Genomic DNA, 13,172 nt, shown 5'->3' with positions numbered 1-13,172 from the left:
AGAGCTTCTCGGGTCTGCTGGGTTATTAATTTAGACACTCAGCGAGCCGCTACTTAGCCACCGCTCTCCTCTCAGGAATGTGTTTATAATATTTTGTTTCAGTTTATTAAGAGCTGACGAGTACACGCGCGGAGCGAATCAGATCACACACTCAGTGTGTCATGCGTGTGTGTTGTTAGTCTGTAAATGTCACAACTACATGATTTATGGTGCAGGGCTTTTTCTTGTAGTTTGCTCAGGCCATGTGGCTATACTTGTAAAAAGACACACACACATAAAGAGAGAGCGATAGAAGCAGCTACCCCTATACACACTGAGTGGACAGATTTAATGACTACTTATTTACTATTAGAAATCATAAAGTCAATTGAATAATCTTTCCTTTACACAAAATGTATTCCTTACATTTCCAAGTATACAAATTCATTTGAATCAATTGAAAGACATTCAGATACAGCTTCCACATTCCTTCATCTGTTTTGCAAGACAACATTCACAGCTTCCAGAGAGGAAACATCATGTGCGAAATCAAAGGAATCAGGCTCTTTTCCTTTTTCTTGCCCAGATGTTTTCAAAATGTTTTCAACTACCTTTCTGTCCTGATTGTGTCGGCCAAAGCCAAGCCACAAATCCACTTCATTTCAATTTAGTTTTCTGGGTCTATTCATTAAAATTGACTTTTTTTTCTTTTTTTTTACAAGATTACATTCGCTCTTGGCTCGAGCGGTCCCATTAGCCGTTCCTCTGGGGTGTTTATTTAAATCTGTTTCCACAATACTTTTTCCCGCTCTTCCCCTCCATCTCCTTAAATCGCCTCTTCTGCACCTTGTGGTTGGAATTCATCCAAAGTATGCAGAAGTGTAATCACAGTGTGAGCCTAACCACTTCCTTATCCTCGTTTTGAAGATCTAATAACAATGTGAGCAGAATCAATCATCCAGAGCTGCTTCTAACTGCTTTCTGATATTGTCAGATGATCAAAGTCATATTGAAACGTCAGCTCTGGTGAAGCTGCTTTGCAAAATATTATAAAGTGTTGGAGGGGGCCGGCAAAGAGGAACATCATCCCCCTTTCATAAACTGCATTCTTGACTTTTATTAGAACAGTGAAAGAAAAGAGCATGGGAAAACAATAAGTACTTGGTTACCATCTGAACAAATCATCCACTGGTAGTAGATAATGTTGACAGACTAATAATGGCGATAGATAATGTCAGACGGTGAGGTTTTGTCTCAGGGCCGGGTGTTGCCCCTGTACGTCTCCCAGGGTCAGACAGGCATACACTGTGGGAAGGTCACTTAGCGCAGGACGACAGGGACCCAGCCATGGGGACAAGGTGAGGGGGTGACGGGGGAGGCCCAGAGGGGGAAGAGGGAAGAGGGGCAGTAGAGGACGTGAGACCTGTCCCTGGGAACCGGACTGCAGGATAGGATTCATTCAACTCCGCTTCCTTCACAAACTTAAAATAGAGCCATTGTACTGCATGAGAATGTGTGTGTGTGTGTGTATCTGTATGACTGCATGCCTGTGTGTGTTATTTAGTTTCTCTGTGTTATTATGTGAATATTTTGTGAATGTCCGTGTGTGTGTGTCTATGTGTGTGTCTATGAGTGATTGTTTATGGACTCCCTGGGAGCGTCCCTGAGAGGACAATGGGGCTGGAGATGCCTGGGAATTTGGTTTGATGTGCAGGTGATGAGTGGCAGCAACTGACTCACACCGTCAACCAAACAGATTCCCTCACAATGCCAGGATCTGGACACGCCTCAGCTCCTTATTTTACTGGAAAACTGCTGTCAGAGTATTGATGGGAACAGGAGAATATCATTCATACTGTATTTCCTCTTCCAACTTAGCATGTTAACTAGAGATGTCATATCATGTGATGTTATTTTGTGTGTGTGTGTGGGTTGGAGTGTGTTGCATACTGATATGTTCTATATCTGTCTCCTTGTCCCTGCAGGTGAGGTATGCCACAAGTCCTACACCCAGTTCTCTAACCTGTGCCGCCACAAACGTATGCACGCTGACTGCCGCACACAGATCAAGTGCAAGGACTGTGGACAGATGTTCAGCACCACATCCTCCCTCAACAAGCATCGCCGCTTCTGTGAAGGGAAAAACCATTTCACAGCAGGAGGGTTGTTTGCCCAGGGTATGCCACTCCCTGGTGCCCCTGGCTTGGACAAATCAGCTCTGGCGATGGGCCACAGCAGTGCTGGGCTGGCTGATTACTTTGGGGCAAGTCGCCACCATGCCGGGCTTACCTTCCCTGCTGCCCCAGCATTTCCCTTCAGCTTCCCTGGCCTATTCCCCTCTGGACTCTACCACCGGCCACCGCTCATTCCTGCCACCTCTCCTGTCAGACAACCAGCCCATGTGCCTATTGCTGGGCATGGTGCAGAGCTGAGTAAGAGTCCACTGCTCCCTCCAAGCCCTGGACTTCAGGAGTCGCGAGAGCTCCTCAAGGCTCTCCGTAAAGATGGTGGTATCACCGGCAACCAGATGCCAGGTTCAGAGTTCCACGCCCATGGCTCCTCGTCCTCCACAAAGCAGCGGAACAAGCAGAGTGACCAGTCCGAGAGCAGCGACCTAGATGATGTCAGCACGCCCAGTGGAAGTGATCTGGAGAGCACATCGGGCTCCGAGCTGGAGAGTGACATGGACAGTGAGAGGGAAAGGGCTCGAGAAAATGGCAAAGGCCCCAAGAGGAAGGCCAGTGAAGGAGGCCCCCAGAGCCCCAGCCTGACAGGCAGCAGTGCTGATAAAGACTTTCCGGGCCCTTCCCTCATCCCATCCTCGCTGGACGAGCACACAGCTGTAACAGGGGCTGTAAATGACTCTATTAAGGCCATTGCCTCCATTGCTGAGAAGTACTTTGGCTCAACAGGGCTGGCTGGCCTACAGGACAAGAAGGTCGGGTCTCTGCCCTACCCGTCTATGTTCCCACTGCCTTTCTTCCCAGCTTTCTCTCCTCCAGTTTACCCTTTCCCAGACAGGGACCTCAGACCTCCAGGCCTGAAGGGCGAGCCACAGTCTCCAGCAGATGACTCCAAGAAGGCCCAGGGCAAATCTTCAGCTGAGTCACCATTTGACCTCACTACTAAGCGAAAGGAGGAGAAGTCTGCCACATTTGCCCCGTCTAAACCGGAGGCCTCCCATACTTCTGGTCAGGACCAGCCACTAGACCTGAGCTTGGGGACTAGAGGCCGTGGGCGAAATCCAAGAGAGGAGGACTCAAAAAATAGCCTGGGGCATGAGGAGGAGAAGGCGGTGGTGGAGATCCCAAAAGCTGACACTTCCTTACAGCATGCCAGGCCCACCCCTTTCTTCATGGACCCCATCTACAGGTATTGTTATTCCCAGTAGCTTACTAAACCACAGGTCTACTGCAATTTTACATCTCATTTAAACAGTAAGACATACTTACAAACTGCTGTTATACATTGTCTCATGCAAGAGCATCTAATTGGTAATTGTAATTATTTTTGTAATAATGATTATATCAATATTTGCTGTTGTGCCTGCGTTAAGAGCTGACAGAAATCTACTATTAGCAGGGTTGAGAAGAGGAGAATGAGCGATCCGTTTGAGACTCTCAAAGACAAGTACATGCGGCCAGCTCCAGGCTTCCTCTTCCATCCACAGGTAGGTTCTTACTGTGGCCTCTGCGGGAACTGGGAAAGCATGGGGCCTTTAGAGAGAATATGATAAGGTTACACACGCCTTGTTTAACTTAACTTGTTTGTATTTATCCTTTCTTATTCTGTTCCAAGAATTATGGTTTAAAACATCAAGAATTGTCATAAGAGTTTGACATCATATCAAAGACGTCTATATTGTGTTGCAGAGATATCTACTGAAGTTAGCATGTTAAACAGCTAGCTCCGGCCAATCCGTTCTGGTAATACTGCTCCTAGCTCCCAGTCCAGACCGCTAGCTGCATGGCTAACTGAGCTAACTAGCTAATGGCAGCTACAGTTAGCAGCGGTTAGTAGTTACACTGGTGATATTCTGCCCCCTATTGTTTGGAGTATGAATTCAAGAGGTTGCTGATTCTTACATATTGTACCTTTAAAATTGACCTTAGATGCCTTTATTGACCCTGGAATGATTGAATAGACAGCAACAGCCCTGATTTGTCTTGGTAGTTTTTGGTCATTCGTGCCCATTTGAATTCACAATAGTTGTGATTTGATGGCTGTTTGAGGTTCAATATTAGCTTACAAGTGTGACTAAAACTAGTCAAGATTTATCATGTGTCTCTCCATAAGGAGCTTCAAATCAAAATGGTTGTCCTGGGCTGACCAAAATGTAGCCCCATCCATGCTACTGCCTGTTAAGCCCGTTGTTAGCTATCTGAAACAGATGTGGCAGAAGGAAAGGGCACACTCTTGACACGTCTTCCCATAACATATCTTTGATTACAATATAAAAAATGATATGCTCTTAAAGCGATGATTTTCGCCCCTGGGTTCAGTTTTCCAGTGTGGGACTCTTTATTTGTGTGTGCGTGCTTGCACGTGGGTGTGTGTGTCTATGCAAGCTGCACTGACGTTCATTTGTTCAATCTTCCCTCACGGGTGAGAACGGTCGGTCGGAAAGTGAAAACACCACTTTCTCAGGCATATGATTTTTTTTTCCTCTTTTCTGGCCGTTTCAGGTCTGGTTTTTACAGGCTGTTTCATTTGTCTGATTTATGTCCCCTGTCCAGACTGCTGCATGGGCCCAGCCTGCAGCAGCCACATGGCCGTCCCACACGCCTTAATGAGGTGTCCTATCAGTAGAAACACTAACAGAGTGCTTAGGCCATCTTTATGACTTTATGATGTCTGGACACACAAATCATTCCCAGAAACACCAGACCCGGGTAGGTCTAAGCCAGACCAAGCAAGGGGCCCTTCTGTATACTTTTGAGGGGGTTTGTTTTCAGTCACCTGACTCACTCTTGAGCCGTATATCAAAAGAAGAGGTTGCAAAGCTGAGGGGACTGGAACTTTTTTTTCAACCTTTAGTGATTCAGCTTTTTATTTCCTGGCAGGAAATTTTACTGCTAAGCAATACTGGCTTAGATTACATACTGGAATTGTATTTGTAGCCTGCTATAATGAGCTTATTGAACACCAGGAAGTGTTGGGAACTATTAGAGCCTCCTATAATTCCAGCGCCATAACTCTGCAGATAGGCAGCCCGTTGCTCATTCAAAGTTAATCACACCGGGACCCGTCATTCCCTCTGTGCCCATATGTGTCCAATCAAAAGCTGTTGATTCATGCGCCACTTCCTGGTTCTGACTGCTGTCTCTTTTCCTTCTGTTCCGCCCCTCAGTTTCGTTTGCCAGATCAGAGAACTTGGGTAAGTTCCTCTACCTGTACCTCTACCAAACAGACCCCATCCCCTTTTTAATGCATGGGCTGTATAACAGTTTACAACTGACATCACCCAGCATTCGCATGGCTTTAGTCCATCACCGTCACGCACTGACTGGACTTGTGTCCAGCCATAAAACCACTTTCATATGTTAAGACATATGTTTGAACTGTTTATATTGTACATGATGTATTATTGTGTAGTGATTCACCTTGAGTATCTGCTCCCTGCTTTTTTATTTGTTTACATCTTTACATGCGAACATATCCCCTCTCTCTCCTTTCCGCACATAAAAGGGTTTAAGCGGGGAATTCCAGGCGAGCTACACCCTGTCCATCCAGCAGCTCTGAATATATGTTTGCTTATTTGTAGAAAGAAGCAGGGCTCTTGCAAACGGGCATGAGGGGGGGAGTGAAAGGTGGGGTGGAGGGTGGTGTTTAGGGGGGCTGCTTTACATCAGCGCAAGGGTAACAGTCTCTTTGGGACACTGGCGGGGGGAGCGGGGGGCTAGTTCCTCCCTCCAAACATCTGGTTCCTGATAAAGATCAACAATTGAGAATGCATCTCGCTAATTAAGGCCCTCACAGCATCACTGACATCTGAAGATAGCCAATCAACTGCTGGTCCCAGAGCGACGCTACAGCAACAAGCAAGTTCACAGACAAACTGCCCAGGGGGCAGGACAAGGGGGTTTTGGGAGGTGTGTGTGTGTGTGGGTTGGGGGGGTCTCTCATACAAAGGAGTAGGAGGGTTATAAAACCTTTGAAAAATCGCTTTAGAGCAAAATGTGGAGTCGTTTATCCTCTTGTCCTTTAAGTCGAACATTTCACACACACAGCATTGTCAAACAGTGGCCTAATGAGCCTAGCTCACCATCCATAAAAATGGCTGAAGGTTTTTGAAGAGTAATCTGTGGACTGACGGCCTCTCGTTTCAATCATTAATATATTTAATATGAATCATTTACCGCTTGACAGCAGACAAAGAATTAAACTGGTTTAAACAAACTTTCAGTTGTTTTCTGGAACTGGAAAAATTAAAACCAAGCATTAAAAAGAACATTTTGATCTTCTTATACCATCATGGACTATGCAGCAATGGTTTGAAAGTGTACAAAGTTCAATTACTTATGCAGGATATCTCATTCAAACTGTGCCTTGTATCCAATGACAAACCAATTCCACTAACCCCTGCCAGACAATTACCAACATCCTTTTTCTAACTACTTTCGTTCGAGGCAAAGGTTGACCAAAGGTGTTAGATTAAACTCTTAAGAGAGTGCAGCAGCCTGAGTGGGTTGAGGCGGGATCAGAATTCCTCAGTAGATGAAGCCGGGAAGGAGTAGTTTCAGCTCTGAAAAGTGTCTTATCGGACAGGCTCGATACTGCCGACAGCTTTAGGGGCCCTAATGTTCTCGAGAGTTATGGGTTCTCGTTGAGCAAGGCAGACAAACTGAGCGTTCACTCCAGTGCCTGAAAAGAGCCCGATGAAATACACACAGTGCACATTCGAAAGAAATATGAAAGCATTTCACCTCCCTCTTCCCCACAACCCCTTGCCTATCTTTCAATCCATTGCCTTCCTCCTTTCTCTCTGCCTCTCTGTCTCTCCCTCGCCTTTGATTCATGGCATGCAGCATTGGCATATTCATAATCAAACGGACCTGACACTCCACATCCTCCCTCAGTGGGAACGTCGACGGCTGCGGCAGGAACTTTACACTCGGCCGTCACTCCTAATCAGCCGCTCCCGACACCAGGCTCCACCACCATCCATCAGCTGCTCTCTCACAGGGTCCTGTTCTTTCTTTCTTTCTTTCTTTCTTTCTTTCTTTCTTTCTTTCTTTCTTTCTCTCTGTCTTTCTTTCTTTCTTTCTTTCTTTCTTTCTTTCTTTCTTTCTTTCCTTATTCTTTTTCCTTCCCCCTCTTCTCCCTTATTGTCTACTCCTTCATCATGCTTCTTCTCCGATTCTCTTCCTCTCTTTCTTTTCCTCGGTCTGCTCCATGTTGGCGTGAAGCCTGAGAGTGACAGGGGGTGAAAGCAGGAGATGAAATGTCAGAGTCGGAGCAGGGCTCCGGTGGAGGACCCGAATCAGCATTGATTTGTTGCCTTATTGAAATAAGAATAAGAAACAGGCTGAAAATTCAATACACGCAAAATAATGCAAATTTGTGTGGCCCCTTTAAAAAAAGAGAAGAAAAAACTGTGTGTGTGTGTATGTGTGTGTGTGTGAGATGGGCTGACAGGCCCTGCAGCCTACTGGGACCCCCTCACCCCCGCCCCTCCCTCTCCTCCTCCCTCTCGCTCTCCCTTCACTCCCCCTCCAGCCCCCGCTCCTCCCCCATCCCGCCCCTCTCAGCACAGCGATATCATTATTACCCGTGTCTGGCCCTTGATCAGTAATGTCAACATCTTTCATATTGACGAATGTGCTGTCTGCCCGCATTGTGCACAGAATAGTTTACAGCCCAGCAGTGGACATGAATCACTCCTCTGCCACACACACACACACATACACACACACAAACACATACACACACATGGACATGTATCTCAAAACACGCAGATACACACTAAGCAATCGCACTCACATACTACGCACATGCCTGTAAGCACACACAAATGCATCACAAATACATTCCTCTCTCTCACACACATACATATATTTTCTCTTTCACACACGTTGATGGCAATTAATCAACTACGGCCACCATGCAGCACACAGTTTCACGTTCATATGCACACACACACACAGACCAACTGACAAGTATGCATATTTCCTCGGAGAGTATCTGGTGAAAGTAAATGTTCGGCTTCATTAGTAGATTGGCTGCGGTCCTTAATCCTATGTGTGTGCGTGTGTTTATGTATCCACTGTAAATGTATCTGTGTGTTTGCAATGAGAGCAAGAGTTGGCTGAATTTAGCGGTCAGAGTTCCACACCTGCTCTCCGCTGGCCATGAATGGGAGCATACTCTTTTTGTTTAAAGTTATGAATCAGTTGTCATGCACATGTAGCAGGGATTTGACCTTGTGAGTCATGAATCATTGATGAACTTCATAATAAGAATTCACCTAATACCTGTTTCACTTCATTTCGCCTGGTATGATGCCTGTAAACAACGCTCGTCAGTCAAACAAGATATGAACACATCTGTGTGGGGGAAAGAATTTAACAATAAATCAGAATCAAATCTAAAAGTATTTGGTATTCAAGCTCAGTGTAAAGACATCCACGGAAAATGTCAAAATGTATTGTTTCCGACTGGCGTATTAGCCTAAAGTATTTCAGAAACCTTAAGTGTTCAACCATATCCTGCAGCATACTTGCATGTCTGTAAAAATAGTCTTAAATACCTGTTTTTATTTGAGAAAACAAGTGCAATCTCACATGAAAACTCAGACAACAGTTTCTTTGCTTTGCATGTCGGCCTTGCAATCCTAAATGAGCATTCAGAAGCCGTTTCTAAGCACAAGACTGACCCGTCACTCTGTCCTCCCTCTCCTCTGTCTCCGCAGATGTCGGCCATCGAGAACATGGCAGAGAAGCTGGAGACGTTTGGCTCCTTGAAGCCCGAGTCCGGCGACCTCCTGCGCACTGTCCCCTCCATGTTTGACTTCAGAGCCCCACCCTCTGCACTTCCAGAGACGCTGCTGCGCAAGGGCAAGGAGCGCTACACATGCAGGTAACTACGGCAACTGGTTCGGCATTTATTATTTTTCTATATTATTATTATATTAAATATATTTTAGTATATTTCCTCTTCTTCTTCCTCTTCTTCTTCATTAGAGATCATGTTCCCACGTTAATATCGGTTTAATTTAAACCCGTTTTATTCCTTTATAGATATTGTGGCAAAATATTCCCACGCTCTGCCAACCTGACCCGCCACCTCAGGACTCATACAGGAGAGCAACCATACAGGTAAGACTATTTCTAGAAGTCTTAAGAGCCACATTCACACTGTCTCTCTGTCTCTCAGAGCCGTCTGTGTGTGTGTGTGTGTGTGTGTGTGTGTGTGTGTGTGTGTGTGTGTGTGTGTGTGTGTGTGTGTGTGTGTACATATGCTGAAGAGGTGTTTGGGTGTTTGGTTGTTATAAGAGAAGAGACAGTCCAACAGAAACATTTCATCTAAATTTCATCCTCCTCTCTTTCTGCCAGCATCCCTTCATCTACCCTCAATTCCAAGAATACGCACAATCCAAAACTCTATAGGCAAATTACCATCTAGTCGAGAATCAGATCTGCACGATAGCACATTAACTCCAGAGCAAACAAACTTTCACGAAGCGTGTTCTCAAGCAGACAGAGAGACGGGGAGATGCAGCTCTGCTGATTTTTTTAACAGCGCATGGATGTTTTCCCAGAGAATTCTTGTCTACAGTCAGAACAGAGTTTATGTGTGTTTTCTTTTGCTGTAAAAAGCTTGGAATAATTATCCTACTGCTAAATAATTTGCCCGGTGAAAAATGGTGTCCGTCGCCAGGGTGACAGGAAGAGGAGGGGGGGCTGTGTTCTTGAAGCAGGGTTGGTAAAAGAGAGCAGAGCAGCAGAGGAAGGGAGGAAGTTTGGTGAAAAATTGGGGTGATGAGGAGCGCAGGCAGATGTCCAGGCCCCGGCAGCTGTGGTCATTTCTCTTGTGAAACTGGATGTGATCTTGGAAGCCTGCTGGCTACTTGCCCTGCACCAAGCAGAGCTTTTTTTTGCCAACTTGAAAGGTTATCACAAGATGAAGCTCCTTTTTTTGGAGGGGGAATCATAATCTGGTGGCAGGAAAAGGATGCAGAAAGTTTCCAAGCATTTTGTTTCACCGTGAAAGTAAAAGTCTCCCTGCCTGAGTTTTCCAGGTGCTGCTGAGGTAGAAGAAACAATGCAGCAGCAGTTCGGTACACATGTAAAAATGAATCTTGCACATTTACTACATTTGGATAATGAGTAAGCCCTGGCTAGCACTGCTCTTCTTTGTAGTTACTAAGGTAGTGGAATGTTGGCCCAAAGCTTGGAGGAGGCCTGCTGACCACAGGGGAGAGAGAAAGACAGACGCAGGCCTCTACTGCCCCAGTCTGATAGCCTGCACTCCACACGCTGGCATGCCATTAAAGATCAGCGCTGTTTATTGTAATTTTTTTGTGGAGATAACCGGGGGGTTTCCTGAGGGACAGCCAATCGAGCGAGCTAATTCCACCAGAAGAAAAGATGTAATCTTCTCGTATAATTTTGCATGAAGAAACTTGGCAAGAGGCACTAATTTTGCAGGGCTAGAACCAAATCTGTTGCGTGCTTATTTTGTGAGAGAAGAATGCAATTTTATTGCGCTGGCTGGAGATAAGAGGCAGAGCTGTTTCACCTTAAACAAGCTCCTCCATCATGTCTGGGACTGTGGGACTGCTGGGACTGTCTGTATGCATGTGTGTGTGTGTGTGTGTGTGTCCTACATTATGTATCTCATTATGTTTCCCCCAGAAAAAAACATGGGTTCCTGATTCATTATGCAGTACAGTTATACTTATGGCTCGCAGCTTGTGTGTGTTTCGCTGTTTTTTTGCCATTTTGTAACCGTTTAAGTGAAAGGCCTCCGCTCTTCCTGCAGGTGTAAATACTGCGACCGCTCCTTCAGCATCTCCTCCAACCTGCAACGCCACATCCGCAACATCCACAACAAGGAAAAGCCTTTCAAGTGCCACTTGTGCGATCGTTGCTTCGGTCAGCAGACCAACCTGGACCGTCACCTCAAGAAGCACGAGAACGGCAACCTGTCAGGTGAGGAGTCTTGAACAAACTTAGAGCTACTTTGCTGATAAGTGACATGGCAGTGCTTTGTGTTTATAAACCTTTCAGCTGAATGATAGAAAACATAATTTACTCATGATTGCAAACAATTTTAAAAGCTGAAAAAATTAAATCACATAAATCTGCCATGTACGTCTGCAACAGCACAAAATGCTTTCTGAATGAGCTGCTTTAATCAGCAGCACAGCTTTTGGGTCTGATAGGTTGCATCACCCTGACTCTGAGTCAGCAGAACGCGCAGTGACACCTGGCCAGCAGCTGAGAGCAATAGTCCTCAGAAGAGGTTTCCACTTAATCAGACACGGTGTTCACTCCATCCAATATGAAATGAATTATCTGACAAGCTTTTCCAGCAGCATCAGACAACATATCCAACAAAGCCGCAGTACAAAGATAAAAGACTGACGATTGATAGGGAGAAACGCTTACAGACACATTTTGGCAGATTCATTATAAGAAGTGCGTGAGGAGCTTGTGTGACTGAGCAATGTCAAAACTCACACAGTGTTTATATTAAATTGTTGTCAAAATCTTACAGTTCCATAGATTTCAAATATATCACAGGGAACTCCATGGAAATGTGCCGAAGACGATGCACGATCCAGTTTTTCCCTGTGATGTAATGGGTCCTCGATTACATCATTTTGAAAAAAAGTAGAAGCTACTTTGGGGAAGTTTAGCTGGAACAAATAAAGACACACTCGAGAGTTTGACACTTGAAGGCTAATTACACATTCATTGCTGAAAGTCAACATTTTCTCTGTGCTCACTGAAAATCTTATTATAAGAGGCGGGCCTACGAGCATGATCGGTGACATCACAAATAGTTTGGAAGCCAGTCCTGGTCCAATATTCAGCATACACAAGGGTGATGTGGAAACCTGAAGCCTACAGTGCACACACACTGAGAATGGTCTTTACAGTGACGTAGGAGACGTCTTGTGTCCAGCAGTTGAAAAATATTTGCATATTCATATATTCTGGATATTTTAATGAGGGATAAGGCATAGGTGCTATTTTAAAGATTTCTATGTGGAACTCGTAGTTTTTTATTCTCCAAAAACCATGTCAGACACACATTAGAGATTTTTCATATCAGCCTTAATACACGTGTGGAGGTGATCTTAATACATTTTAAACAATGAAAATGTGAATTTCAAATTATTATATAGGTAAGTTCACAGTCATCATTTAGAAATATTTTGGGGCAGAGTGGTGCAACATCCTTTGTTTCTGCAATTTTGATTACATCGAAATATCAAAACACATCTTCTGAGACAAAAACTAGAATATTGCTTCTTCTTCCTGCAGGCACTGCAATGTCGTCCCCGCAGTCTGAACTGGACAGTGGCAGCGCCATATTGGACGACAAAGAAGACTCTTACTTCAACGAAATAAGAAATTTCATCAGCAACACAAGCCAGAACCAGACATCACCGGACCCATCAGAGGAAGGGTGAGTGCAGTCGAAGTGTCCATTTCTGTGGGCCTCTTTTTTTTCTGAATATGATTGACATTCACAGAGCTAAACAAGATATTTATGGACAAACATCATCCAAGCTTCTACACTACCAGGGCCAGGTCCTCGTTAAGAGACTCAAAAACATGATAACATTAACATTTATCTGAAACTATACCTGCTAGCCTAGCCTACATTACCCCACAGTGAACTCTTGGATTAATCGTGACTACATTAAGATTGTTGGCCTGAATAAGTAAGAAAACAGGTCAGCTGCTATCAGCCCATTTCAGACTTGCATACCACCCAGCCGGCCCTCGTTAATTATCGCATCATGCTCAGAGGTCTGGAGTACAGAGCAATCATCTGCGATGACATTTAAGATAATGGCAGGTTATGGAAACGTGCAGGAGCTGCTTACATCAGCCGCCTTTTGGCCACACGTACGAACAGATAACTGCACTCATGCAACTACGTCTGAGCATTATGCAAATAAATTCTTGGAGCTGCGATCAGGTCAGATAGCAGTTGAGAGGTCTGCTCAGGTCTCC

General features: G+C 45.0%; 1 protein-coding gene across 4 annotated transcripts in view; it reads left to right on the top strand.

The window, feature by feature from the left end:
• mecom (MDS1 and EVI1 complex locus) overlaps nt 1-13,172 on the top strand; it is a 100,340-nt gene that overhangs the window by 83,174 nt on the left and 3,994 nt on the right. For 2 of the 4 annotated variants that reach the window (XM_073493617.1, XM_073493590.1), the window contains 6 exons: nt 1,965-3,351; nt 3,562-3,649; nt 8,891-9,057; nt 9,219-9,296; nt 10,963-11,132; nt 12,474-12,618. In XM_073493617.1, coding sequence (XP_073349718.1) covers nt 1,965-3,351; nt 3,562-3,649; nt 8,891-9,057; nt 9,219-9,296; nt 10,963-11,132; nt 12,474-12,618 — 2,035 coding nt within the window. Of the gene's footprint in view, nt 1-1,964; nt 3,352-3,558; nt 3,650-5,329; nt 5,357-8,890; nt 9,058-9,218; nt 9,297-10,962; nt 11,133-12,473; nt 12,619-13,172 lie in introns of all 4 variants that reach the window. The other 2 variants (XM_073493607.1, XM_073493598.1) reach the window with 2 other exon arrangements.

The sequence above is a fragment of the Pagrus major genome, chromosome 2, assembly GCF_040436345.1.
Source record: "Pagrus major chromosome 2, Pma_NU_1.0".
Classification (NCBI taxonomy): Eukaryota; Metazoa; Chordata; class Actinopteri; order Spariformes; family Sparidae; genus Pagrus; species Pagrus major.
Note: the sequence above shows the minus strand (reverse complement) of the source record. Positions and strands in the feature narration are given on the sequence as shown.